The sequence below is a fragment of the Triplophysa dalaica genome, chromosome 13, assembly GCF_015846415.1.
Source record: "Triplophysa dalaica isolate WHDGS20190420 chromosome 13, ASM1584641v1, whole genome shotgun sequence".
Classification (NCBI taxonomy): Eukaryota; Metazoa; Chordata; class Actinopteri; order Cypriniformes; family Nemacheilidae; genus Triplophysa; species Triplophysa dalaica.
The window spans coordinates 11,431,040-11,443,611 of NC_079554.1; the positions used below are offsets into that span (position 1 = coordinate 11,431,040).

General features: G+C 39.4%; 1 protein-coding gene across 10 annotated transcripts in view; it reads left to right on the forward strand.

Annotated features, from left to right (window-relative positions):
* Positions 1-12,572, forward strand: part of fryl (furry homolog, like) — a 79,678-nt gene that overhangs the window by 64,983 nt on the left and 2,123 nt on the right. For 6 of the 10 annotated variants that reach the window (XM_056764840.1, XM_056764841.1, XM_056764834.1 and 3 more), the window contains 10 exons: positions 124-318; positions 1,737-1,919; positions 4,734-5,119; positions 6,716-6,923; positions 8,100-8,249; positions 8,528-8,626; positions 9,447-9,515; positions 10,738-10,755; positions 11,349-11,459; positions 12,368-12,561. In XM_056764840.1, coding sequence (XP_056620818.1) covers positions 124-318; positions 1,737-1,919; positions 4,734-5,119; positions 6,716-6,923; positions 8,100-8,249; positions 8,528-8,626; positions 9,447-9,515; positions 10,738-10,755; positions 11,349-11,459; positions 12,368-12,561 — 1,613 coding nt within the window. Of the gene's footprint in view, positions 1-123; positions 319-1,736; positions 2,432-4,733; positions 5,120-6,715; positions 6,924-8,099; positions 8,250-8,527; positions 8,627-9,446; positions 9,516-10,737; positions 10,756-11,348; positions 11,460-12,367; positions 12,562-12,572 lie in introns of those variants that run through there. The other 4 variants (XM_056764835.1, XM_056764842.1, XM_056764836.1 and 1 more) reach the window with 3 other exon arrangements.

The window sequence follows — 12,572 nt, forward strand, 5'->3', positions numbered from 1 at the left end:
TTTGTGAAGTAAAATCTTTTTCTTTTCCTTGTCTATAATTTTATTCACAAATAACATATCAAAGCTCAGTGTTGCTCACTGTTTTCCACCACTCATGTTGCATATCTCCCATTTCACCTGCAGGGGGAGAGCATGGACAACTTTAACTGGGGTGTGCGACGCCGTTCTCTGGAAAGCATTGATAAAGGTGACACCCCATCGCTGCAGGACTGTCAGTACTCCGGCAGCACGCCCAGCCTCATCCAACCAGAGGACACAGATGAATCATCAGAGGAGGAGGTACTGAGCGCTAGCCAGATTCTCAACCGCTCCAATCTCGTAAGTCCCCTCTCCTCCGGGCCCCTCCTCGCGGGGGCCCCGGCATGGTGTGACTGTGTGGCAGATTGGGCTTAGACGCTGCCGCGGCATACCTAGGCGGGGTTAGACGCTTGCTTTCTGCTCATAACCCGCACTTTCAATGTCTTAGACACTCCTCCTTGAAGCCATATAAGCTGTTGATTTTTTTAACCCTATAGAGCCGCCCTCTGTCACTTTTTTCATTTTTTTCATCCGTGGTAAGTATGGTGATGGGGACTCGTCCTTTTTATTACTATATTTTGGTGGAGTGGAGTTTTTTTATCAATTAGTCAGAGTAAAGGGATCAGCTCACTAGCATTATTTTCAATTCAAGTCCAATTTTTATGTAAGTTCTTGACCGCATGATCTCATTACCAGGCCCTTGCAGAATCTACACGGAAAGTTTCCCAGATTTCCGCAGAATTGAAATGACAATCATTTGTAAACTTCTACACAAGCCCTGCATCTTTTTTATAAATCTTTATTCTTTAAAAGGATAGTTCACCAAAAAATTCAAATTATGTCATCTTTTCTTAGCAATAAGTTGTTACAAAACTGTATACAATTCTTTGCTTCTGTTAAACACAAACAAAGATATTTTTAAAAAATGTGGGAAACCAAACAGTTCTGGGGCACTATTGACTACCATAGTATTTTTGTTCTATACTATTGAAGTCAATAGTGCCCCAGAACCTGTTGTAACAAACATTCTTCCAAATAGCTTTCCTAGTGTTTAGCATAACAACAAATTTAACACAAGTTTGGAACAACTTGGAACCCACCTTTATTAAAATAAATGTAATGTACGTAGAATGTAGCACTCTCAGCTCTATTAAATACACTTTGACGTGTTTAAATGTGATCCTCATCATTTTAAAATTAGTTTTCCTCCGAAAGACATGGTAAAATCATCTGTAGACTCCACTTGGGCCTGCTCTTTCCTAAAACTGCTCTTTACTTTCAATGCATGAATGTTTCAACCCTTAACAGTGTTTTAACTCCTAACCTCAAATAATGTGTCAAACCCTTTCGCTTGCTATGAGGCATGAGCTACTTAGCAGAGCTTAAAAAACTGATCGTTTAGATGCTGTTGAGTGAGTCATCTTCCTTGTTCTGTTTTTGTTCTCTCTTTTTCTACTTTGTACCCTGTATGAATAAGACCGAGGTATCAACAGAAAGTTGAACGATATTGGTCATCATTCTGCTGGCATGTCGCATGATATCATGAAGGAAATAAATATTAAAGTAGAGACATCACAAACTAAAATTCCGTAATCAGTTCTGTGTGCATGTGATTGAACATATGTGGTTTCTGTTTAGAATTTATCTTTTTTAACAGATGCCGCAAGAGGATTTCTTATGTTACTCTTTCTAAATGCCCATTTGTTATCTTCACACAGCTGAACAGCGACTCTGCTACCGATGACGCCATATCCAATCACATGGACTCCCTACTGCAGTCCCAAGAGTCTTCCAATTGTGTCCTGACAGAAGAGGCCACACCCACTCTGCCACTACCCCGCTCAGACAGCCCCACCCCTGAGACCGCCCACTCTGACAGCAATAGCAGCCAGCTGCCTGAGGTGGGATCAATCAGGAGTCTTAACAAATTATGGTGCACGGGTGCTTTTTAGCCATTGCTTTACGCTGTTCGCTCTCATATCGAGTTATCTGGTACTGGTTTTCTGTCTGTCAAATTCTCTGTCGTTCAGCTGTGTACAGCTGTTGTGGCTTTTTAAAAGCACACTAAATGCTGCTGTTGTGTTTTTGAATAGCAGGCGCTATTATGCCCCTTTGTCCTCCCATCGTTTCCTGTGGCGAAAAACCAGCACATGTTCTTTTCTTTTTTCCTTGCACTGGGTGTTGCTTTTCAGATGCCTGCCGTCATTGCCATTAGATAATTGACTGGTTTGTGGGCGGGGTTTGCTTGCTTGCTTGTGTGATTGAGGGAGATATTATCATCAGGAGAAAATATACACCTCAGGCCTGCTGTGCTAAAACTACCACAAATTCGGTCCCAGAAATGTTAAAAAGATGTTAACATTCCTTAAGCTTTGGACCTGCAAACTTGCTGTCGACGGATCTTGAAATTATTGTGAGTATTAGTTAAAACTATCCCACCACAGGGTTGCACATGGTTCAAACCTCTCAAACCTGCACATTTTTTGGCTATCGTTAATGATGGTTTTTACATTGACTGATAGCTGCAATTGGTATTAAATTATGGAATTAGACACAAATTTTGGCAGCTGTCGGTTTAACTTCAAGCAGTATTGTTAATGACAACTAAAAATGTCAAATCGGGTGAGGTTGAACTCAGTTTGCTACCCGAAGATATGAATTAGTATAAACTTCTCATTTCAAATGCCTATATAAAAGAAATAATAGTCATTATTTATTTCTAATCCCCCTAAAAAATGTGGAGGAATGTTCTCATTGCTTTATTCCGTGTGCAGTGACCAATGGTTACTAAGCTCCAGAAGCACTATAAAAGTAGCCCGTATGACATTTTAGTGCCACTTTAACATTATGGAGTAGTTTCACCGACAGGGTTTAGGCTAGTCCCAGACTAAAATACATTTTAGAGCTGTTTTAACTATAAAATGCTCGCACTAACAGATCTTAAAATATATCAGTGTCACTGTTTTAATAATATCATAATTTAACTAAGGCCTAGTCCTGGTTTAACATAATCCCTGTCTGGAAACCGCACCTATGAGGTCCACTCAGGTAGACAACTGAAAATCTCTTTGAAAAATATTTGTAAAAGAAAAAGGTAAAACAATGTTTTACATTTGAACAAAATCCAGAAATACAATCAACATACAAAAATCATGCAGTTTTTTAAGTATAGTTAACTTTAGTCAAGTCTTACACAATCTTTATTATTATTAAAAAATATAAAGCATGTTATTGTAACAAACATGTTTTCTAGTAATAGCGATTTATTTGTGTTCGTAATAGTGTTTTTCCTAACTTTATTTCTGCAATATTAAGTATTATTTTATCTTTAATTTTTTACTTTTTTTAATTTTGGGTGTACGATCCTTTTGCATAGCCTGATTGAGATGGCTTTAACCAGCTTTAACATGCTACTAACATTGTAACCTTACTATATGTATGCATGTTTATCATTACTATATGATATCGTCACAATTTGTTTTATTCCACATCATATGATTGATATTTAAATGCCAAACACTGGACTACCTTGAACATGTATCAGCTACAGTATAGTTTTTAATGCCGTTTCCACAGGTCAGCCCTCAAACATTATTACTCCAATGATTGGAAGTAAAAGCGACGCCTGTTTCCCAGTCCCCATTCATAGCACAACACCCCTCACAAAGATATCAATGAACGAATAACTTTTGATAAATGCTTTCTCAGTCCAGCCGAGACCAGTTTAGTCCAGTCCTGTCATACCTCAATGGCAGCTCAAGGGCATCTTCTCTGTCATTCTCCAGCTCTTAGCGTAATGAGTCCAGATAAAACCATCGATAGTCTCACTCATCTGCTCGACCACCTCAGCCAAGAATGCCTAAAAGCTTTCTGTAATTCCGCCTCTACTTTGGCTCCGCGCCACTTTCCCTTCTTCTGTTAATGCATTAGACTCATAAATAGAAAGCTGGAGCAGAAAAATCAAGTTCGTCCAATTAGATGTGTTGTTTTCTTTTTTTTCTTGCTCGTCTCCCAGAGTAGGTTTGAATAAAACATGAGGCTAAGACAGAACAGTGCGTACTCAGAAATGTTTTATCGACAAATCGTTCTTTAGGTTCTTTAGTTTTGTAGTCCGTGTTTGACATTGAGTTTCGTTGTCAAAACTGTTGCATCCTAAATTGTGTAAATATAAAAGACAGCGGCATAAATTATAGCTTTGTTTTTAAACGATATTAAACATTGCGTTATGAAACGTAGCGTAAAAATGATTTATTTTATAGCCAGTCGCCGTCTAATTCTGTGCTCTCATGTGATTTATGAATGGTGATGTAGTGGTTCATTTAATATAGTTCCCCTGATGTTACGGGTTTATCCATCTGCGGGTCACATTTGCATCATCAAGTGAATGGTGAAGGATTAGCCTTTTGCCATTATTGATTTTTTTTTTTTGAAGCATTGAGCACGTACACTGTCGAGGGGTCAATGTGAGAGTGGCGATGTTTAAGGGTCCCTTACTGATGTTCAGTGCGCAAGTTTTTTTACAGCTTAGGTACCCAAAACAGTTCCTGGTTCCGTTAAATATGATGTTTCGAAGCCAAAGAGTCTATTTGTGCAATTCAATTGAACAGCCATATAGTTCGAATTTCGTTGTCATAATAAAAGTATATTATTAAAAAAATACATCTTTTACTTTTGCCCAATTTCCTGAGCACCATCTACCATGTTTCCATTTGCAGGATGCCAGTGTAACTGCCGTCGATGAAATAAGCAGCAGTGTCAGCGAGGATACGGGGTTTGGGAGTGCCCCTCCCTTGCCCTCGGACCCCTCTGAGTTTTGTGACTTACCTGACTCTCAGGACCCCACCGACGACCTGGATCCTGCCCCCCCTCCGCCGCCAGCAGAGGACAGCCCGCCTGGATCCCTCTTTGAGGAAGAGCCGGCACTGCCGCCACCTGTCATAGACTCTGCACTGGGGTCCATGTGCGATGATGAGACAAGCCTTGTGCTGCCCGATCAGGACTCGGCCCTGGTTTTGGTATGTGAGGAGGATGTGACGCTGGCTTTGAAAGAGCTTGATGAACGATGTAAGGAAGAAGAAGCGGATTTTTCCAGCATGTCCAGGTTGGTTTGTGATTTGGTTTTGCACCTGTTAGCCCTCCTCTTTTAAGGGGTAGCTGTTGGTGATCATCCAGATGTTATGACACGGGTCCTGTCCAAAATTTATGAATGTGCCTTACTTCCTAATGCTGTGGTTTTCAAACGTTTTGTCAGCCGAACCCCTTTGATCCCTGAAGAAGTAGATATTTCAATAATTTAATGTTTAACTTCCAAAACATTATCTGTTTTGAGGTTTTGATTAGATGTATTTTTATTGGCAATGATTTGCTGGCTGCAGTTTACTTAATGGCCACCGGTGTCGCTAATAACAAGCATTTTTTAATTCTAACTACAGCCCCTTTACTTACATGTCATACTTTCTTGAATAAGACGACGTACGCTAATGTACATAAAAGAGTCTTCTCCTTACTCCCTCTGGGATGAATATCTTTACTGAGCAGTGCATTGTGGGAAAACAACATGATAGAATACATGTGCCATGCGAGTTGTCCAAAATCCTAGAATTCAGCCTCATTCTTGATACTAGGTTTTGAACAGTTATGGAGATTATAAACAATAATGTTTTGGCAATAATATTATGTAGATCATCTTTGTAAGCTTGCAAATATGTTTCCCTCATTAATAGCTAAAATGTATGAGCTGCTTTTTCACAAGATTATTTAGACAATTTGTACTCCTTTATATAAGCTGAGGGCCGTTCCAGACTCAGGTAGCAATTTTCAGATCCGTTATTTCCGAAATATCTGTCAGGTACCTGGCAGGACATGTTGCTGATGTTCTGCTGTGAATAAGGTCGAGGTGGATTAGAGCACTGTTTGGTGATATCATATTTGGCTTCAGTAATACTTATGCCCTGGGACGAGATCATTGCCATAAATGATGTAACATTGATGAAGTGCAGACACTTCGACTGCAGGGTTGTTGATCATCCGTAAGTCTGGCCGTCCTATGATCGATTAATACCAATTTAAAGACGTGCTTCAACCGAGTGGCTTTAATTTGATTTTGCTCATGCACAGCTCACAGAGGGCCTTCCCTTTCTTTCGCTGGACACTTCTTGCAGCGAGGATCCATTTAACAGTGAGAGAGCCTGCAACCTGGGAGACGCTCTCATACTGTATCACCCAGCTTTGCAGCGAGTGGGGGAGGGCAGGAGAGAGAAAAACATAGCGCGTCACGCGCACAGCGGGAGAATTTAGGCTAGCACGTGAGACGGAGAGCTCAGACGGGAACAAAGCGTCAGAGCAGGAAAACATTGAAGGGGAGAATTCAAGCGAGGATGAAGATAAAGGCCATGTCCTCTCCGTCCTTCAGCAGCACTAGTCTCAGATTCTTCTACTCTGTGTGCTTTGTCAAGCTATTCGGCCCTACAGGCCTGTAAGTGTTTGTTTATGTTCGTGTTAATGCTGGAGTTGTTTTTATGCGCCGCTGCAGTGGATTAAGACTGTAGCAAAACTGCAAGGTGGGGGATCTGCAGTGGGAGAGGGAGAGAAGAGCATGTTTATGTTTACGTTTGTCCTTCCCGGATGATGTAACGCTGTGTGCGGATCCTCGTCTCTCTGCGTGTGGCTGAGCTGTACTCTTTCCTTCTGTTTACAGTCAAGATGAGGCTGATGCCGATGGTTTTCCTGAACTCCAGGCCTCTCCACCTCCATCGCCCTTTCTCTCGGCTATTCTGGCTGCGTTCCAGCCCGTAGCTTATGACGATGAGGAGGACGCTTGGCGTTGCCATGTCAACCAGATGTTGTCAGACTCGGATGGGTCTAGTGCTGTGTACACGTTCCACGTGTTCTCACGACTCTTCAAGGTGAGTGTAAATGAGAGATGGGGTGTTTGTGTTTATTCGCATATTGCATCAATATTGTGTTTGTCATTTTTAACAAATGGCTCAATGACAAAATATGATTCAAAAAATGCATTTTAAAATGGAGGTAATGCATATTTTTGAGGCTCAAACTTGTTTAGACAAGCAATAACATGTCTTGCATTTAAATGGGTTTTATTTCAGAGTTTTTTTTACTTCCCCCTAATATGAATGTAATGTAATTTACCCAAATATAATAAGAAAAAATTAATTAAGATCATTTCAAATTTTTATTAAATCAGAATTTCTTGATTTCTTGTGGTCAGTCAAACCTCAGGGTGACTTGATTTCATCCAACAGCAATTTGAAAGACTGAAAGCATGTTAAGACACGTGAAAACTGTAATAAAAATCGAGGTTATCGCAGATTTTTTTACTTTTTCTAAATATACGTATGTACACATATTACGGTTGTATTGCTTAAATGTGAATATGAAATTGCATTCTTTGCTGTATTTTAGGCCTGAAAAAATACAGAGCATCTTGTTATTTTGACCTGTTTCTCCAGTTTTCATTTGCTGCATAAATTCATAAAATATAAAAAATATTGGTAGTAGTTCACAAATTGATAATTTAACCTAAACACATCCCTATAAATAGTAAATTCATAAAAACTTAATAGATTAATAATAAAAAAAAAAAAAATTCTGAGGTCATTAATGGTCTATGCTTTTTATAACCATTACATTGCAACCCCTAGTGTATTCAGTTCCTAAATGCACTAAAATGTCAATGGAGATTGCATTTTCACAGTGCATTCATTTATTGTAATTTTTCTGTGAATTGGTCGTCTGTCGCAAAAGTTGCAATAATGTTGCTCTGTTATAGCTTTCAGAAAGCATAGGTGGTAAACAGAATTTTATTTTACAGGCATGTTTGTGTTCATTTTCTATCGATCAAGGAAGCAGTTATTCAGACACATTTCACATGATGTAAATTAGAACTCATTCAGGTGGTAGCAAAAAGTAATTTTCTAGATTTTAAGTGTGAACCATCGTCATGGTATCTCCAGATTGTTGCGGGTAACCGTCCTTGTAATAGTGTACTGTAAGTTACTGTGTGGATAATGTTTCATAATTACAGTTTAGCAGTGCTGACTTTATTCTCTCTTTCTCTTTAGCACATCCAGAGCAAATTTGACTCGATTACACACACCTCGGTGCGCTTCCTCGGTGAGGGACTCCAGAGAATGGGAAACCAGTTTCTGAGCTCTCTAGAGGTCATGACCTCTTGCTCCCAGTGCCCTACAGTTCTATTGGATGCTGAAACTGTGAGTTCTGAATTAACACTTGTGCATCGCACATCTGACTACTTGCTTTAAAACAGAGATCCTCAAGGATTAAACTTCCTTTAAGATGTTTAGTTTAGCTCTTATTTGTCTGTTTAACTTCAAGGCTCACATCATGTCAAAATATGTATCTGTGTGAATGCTTATTCTAGTAATTATAATAATATTCTAATAATTAAAAAGTTGGTTTGGTTTAAAATATAACAACTTATCAATGTATATAGTACTGTAAAATTGTTTATATACTGTTTGTGTTGTAGCTGGTTTCCTGTGGGCTTTTGGAAACACTGAAGTTCAGTGTGTTGGAGTTACAGGAGCATCTCGACACCTACAACAGCAAGAGAGAAGCAGCTGAACAGGTGCGGTCACTGTCTTGACCTGTCACACCAAAATGTTGTCAACGTGTTATGTTTAAATATGCAGATATGAATAAGGGTATGAGGATGGTCTCATTTACATTTTGCAAACAACAGGTTTGAGTTTGTTTAATTAAAACAACAGGTCATCAGGCTACAAAAACGTAAGAACTGCTCTCCACAGGCTTTCTTCAAACACCCCCTCGTGTTCTTGGGATGGGGTTAAACAGAATACGCTGACAGCGCAGGCTCATAAACTGCTCTTTGACGTCTCTGTGCTGTTATTATTATGGTTAGCTATTAAATCATATCAGGACATGAGCTGATTTTGCCTGCGTTACAGCCTGTCTACAATCTACAGCAGCCAATTTCCGTCCATGCACAATCACTAAGAATAGTCTCACAGAGGCCTTAAATCATTTAGCTGGGTGGACATGCTACAGGAGTGGAGCTGAGGGGATATTGGCAGATGGGATAGTGGATCACTAGAGGACAGTAATTGGATGAGACACAGGCGCTGCCTCCAAAGCATTATGTCACGACCCAACAACCCCCCCCGTACTTAAGGATACCCTCTTTAATTTGCTAAATAGCACCCTTATTAAATTTATTTCACGCAAGCATGCACTCACTATTTGTCCAATTACGTTTCACACTTCACTTTTATCCATAACGGCAACCTTTACAGAGGAAATTTCCCATCTGGCTCACCACCTGTCATGCAACACACAAACAAGCGCACACATAAGCACAGAGATGATAATTCTCTGCTATTATGGTTCAATGGTTTGCTTAAGTGTATCTGCTCTTTTTTTCCCTGCAGTGGTTGAATAACTGCAGAAAGACGTTTGGTGATAAAGACAGCGAGCAGCGACCCAACAGTCAAGCTCAGGTACAAAACACTCTATTCCCCACACACACAAACACACATCGCTTCTTTCTGTTGAGCTAATAAAAAGCTTTAGGCTATTGAAGGAATAGTTCACACAAAAATACAATTCTGTGTTCATTTACTCAAGTTGTTCCAAATCTGATAAATGTCTTTGTTATGATGAACAAACTACCTACCGTGGTAGTCAAGAACTGTTGGGTTACAAAAATCTTTCTCTGTGTTCATCAGAACAAAGACATTTATACAGATTTGGAACAACGTGAGTGTGAGTAAATGATGATAATTTTGGGTAAACTGTCCCTTCTAAATATTTTAAAGCTAAAACATCGCTTTATATGTGAACAAATTGTTCCTTTGAGTGTATAGAAATGATTTTGTAACGATAAATGAGAAGTAAGGTAATCCAGAATCTTTCCATTCACACTTGAGAGGTTCTCTCTCTCTCTCGCTCTCTCTTTCTTTCTTTCTTTCTTTCTTTCTTTCTTTCTATCTCTCTTTCTTTCTCTCTCTCTCTCTCTCTCTGTCTCTCTCTTTCTTTCTCTCTCTCTCTCTCTCTCTCTCTTTCTCTCTTTCTTTTCTTTCTTTTCCTCTCTCTCTCTCTCTCTTTCTTTTCTTTCTTTCTCTCTCTCTCTCTCTCTCTTTTTTTCTCTCTCTCTCTTTCTTTCTCTCTCTCTTTCTCTCTCTCTCTCTTTCTCTCTCTTTCTCTCTTTTTTTCTCTCTCTCTCTCTCTCTCTCTCTCTCTTTAGTTCATATTTTAGTTACTGCTGCGCCTTGTGGAGCACTTAAGGTTTCCCAAAAATGTATCTTTAATGTCACAGTGAATCTGAAGTCCGAAGACTTTGGGAAAGAAGTTAGGATTTAAAGATTGCACAAAGTCTCACCTTTTGCTTCATTCACCTGTCATACAAGGGATATTTCCTTCCCTGCATTTATCTCTTGCTAAACTGTCATGTATTTCTGCCTGTCTCTCACACTCTGCCAGGTTTTATTTTTGTAAAAACAAATGCGTTACACGCGTTTGAATGTAGTTTCACTTTTATTTAGATTCTTTTGCCAGAATGCATTGCATGAGACTGCTATCTCCGTTTCATTGTGTATTATCGATGCACTGCAGTATTTCTCTCTTTATGGTGCTCTTGGGGTGTTATGAGCTCACTAATTTTGGTCTTTCTCATTTCCTTTTGTTTCCTCTCTGTTGTGGCCTGCTGTTCTTCTTGCTTAGCACATGGAAATGCTAGCAGTAAGTGGTTTATCATATTTGAGTGCCTATTCGCCATCCTTTCCATTCAGCCACACACATTTTCATTGCGATTTCATTCATTTTGCACCAAATTTTCTAGTCAGTTATTTTTAGACCAATCAGAATTCAGAACCCCCTGCCTTTTGTCTCTTAACACTACTAAAAGCGTATGATAATCCAAGATCACAATATTTCTTGAATGCTTAATTAACGCTTGTGGTTTCAATGAGTATGCTTATGATTTTAACATGTCTACCCAAGTGCTAATATGCTAAAGGTTTGTTGGATGAGATAAATGCCTTGCATAATTTTGTTCAGATTAGGGAACCATTCATGGTCCACACTGTATCACCTGTGCCATATAGAAGTACACAACAGAATTTTGAGTCTAACTATCCTAGCTCTTCTCTCCATGCCAGGACATTTATCCATTCTTTCCTCCTTCCATTTACGCATTCTTCCGTTTATCTAATCATGCTGTTTTGCTGCTAAATGTGCAGATGATTAGAGACTCAGGTTATTTAGAAGATGGTATAATTCTCTCTCTCTCTCTCTATATATCTCTGTCTCTCTATATCTCTCTCTCTCTCTAGGAACTGGAGTTGTGTAGAAGATTGTATAAGCTTCACTTCCAGCTCCTGCTGCTCTTTCAGGCCTACTGTAAACTCATCAGCAAGGTGGACACCATGAAGAGAGAGGCCGAAGTCAGTCTGCTTTTATAGTACATACATTACATCACAATGAGTGTATATACATGTCACATGTGCCCGACAATAGTTTTATCCATAAAGGGATAATTTATCCAAAAATAATTACAATTCTGTCATTTATTCACCCTCATGTCATTCAAACACGAAACACAGAAGCTATTTTGAGAAATGTTTAATTTGTGTTTAAACAATGGAAGTCAACAGGGCCTGTGTTGTTTGGTTTCCAAAATACTGTTGTGTGTGTGTGTGTGTGTGTGTGTGTGTGTATACATGTTTTTAAATCCCGGTGGGGACCTAAACATGAACGCACACCAACACATGGGGACTTGTGTCACTGTGGGGACTACAATTGAGGTTCCCATGGGTATAAAAGCTTATAAATGGTACAGAACAAAATGCAAAAGGTTTTCTACAATCTTTAGATTTAGGGGATAAAATATACAGTTTGTACAGTATAAAAAACATTACGCCTATGGACTGTCCCCACAGAGATAGTAAAACAGACATGTGTGAGCGTGTGTGCATTTGTGCATGAGTGCGTGTGTGTGTCAGAAAGGATGCACAGAAAGGTTTGTCAAGGGGCGTAATGCCTTTAGTGCAGTGTAACTTCATTATGCTCACTGAGAGAGACTGATGCTGAACACAGACCAGAGCAAAGCCATTCGGCCTATCATCTATCAATACTAACTCACTTTTACTCTATAGACTGCACACACTCAGAGCTGTATGCTCTAAAAAAACACATGTGTTCAAATATAATACTGGTTTAAATATATTCCGAATTGATACGGTTGCGCTATTATATTTGTATATTGTTGATTATATTTGTTGTATTGTCGATTTGGTTTTGCGTAATATGCAACAAAATAATACTAAATTTATGATGCCTTAATGGTTTTCAGGTGACTAACATGTCAGACGAGCTGGCCATATTAGAAAGCTGTCTGAAGGAGGCGGAGTCGGTCGGTGATGGACTGGGGGTAGTGGCAGAGTTTGAATGCGACCAATCAAGCACAGAGACAGCAATCCACTCACTCATTGAAAGTCTTAGAGCTCGTGAATTTAGCACAGCCATCGCCCAAGTTAAAGCTTTCAGGTAAACATACA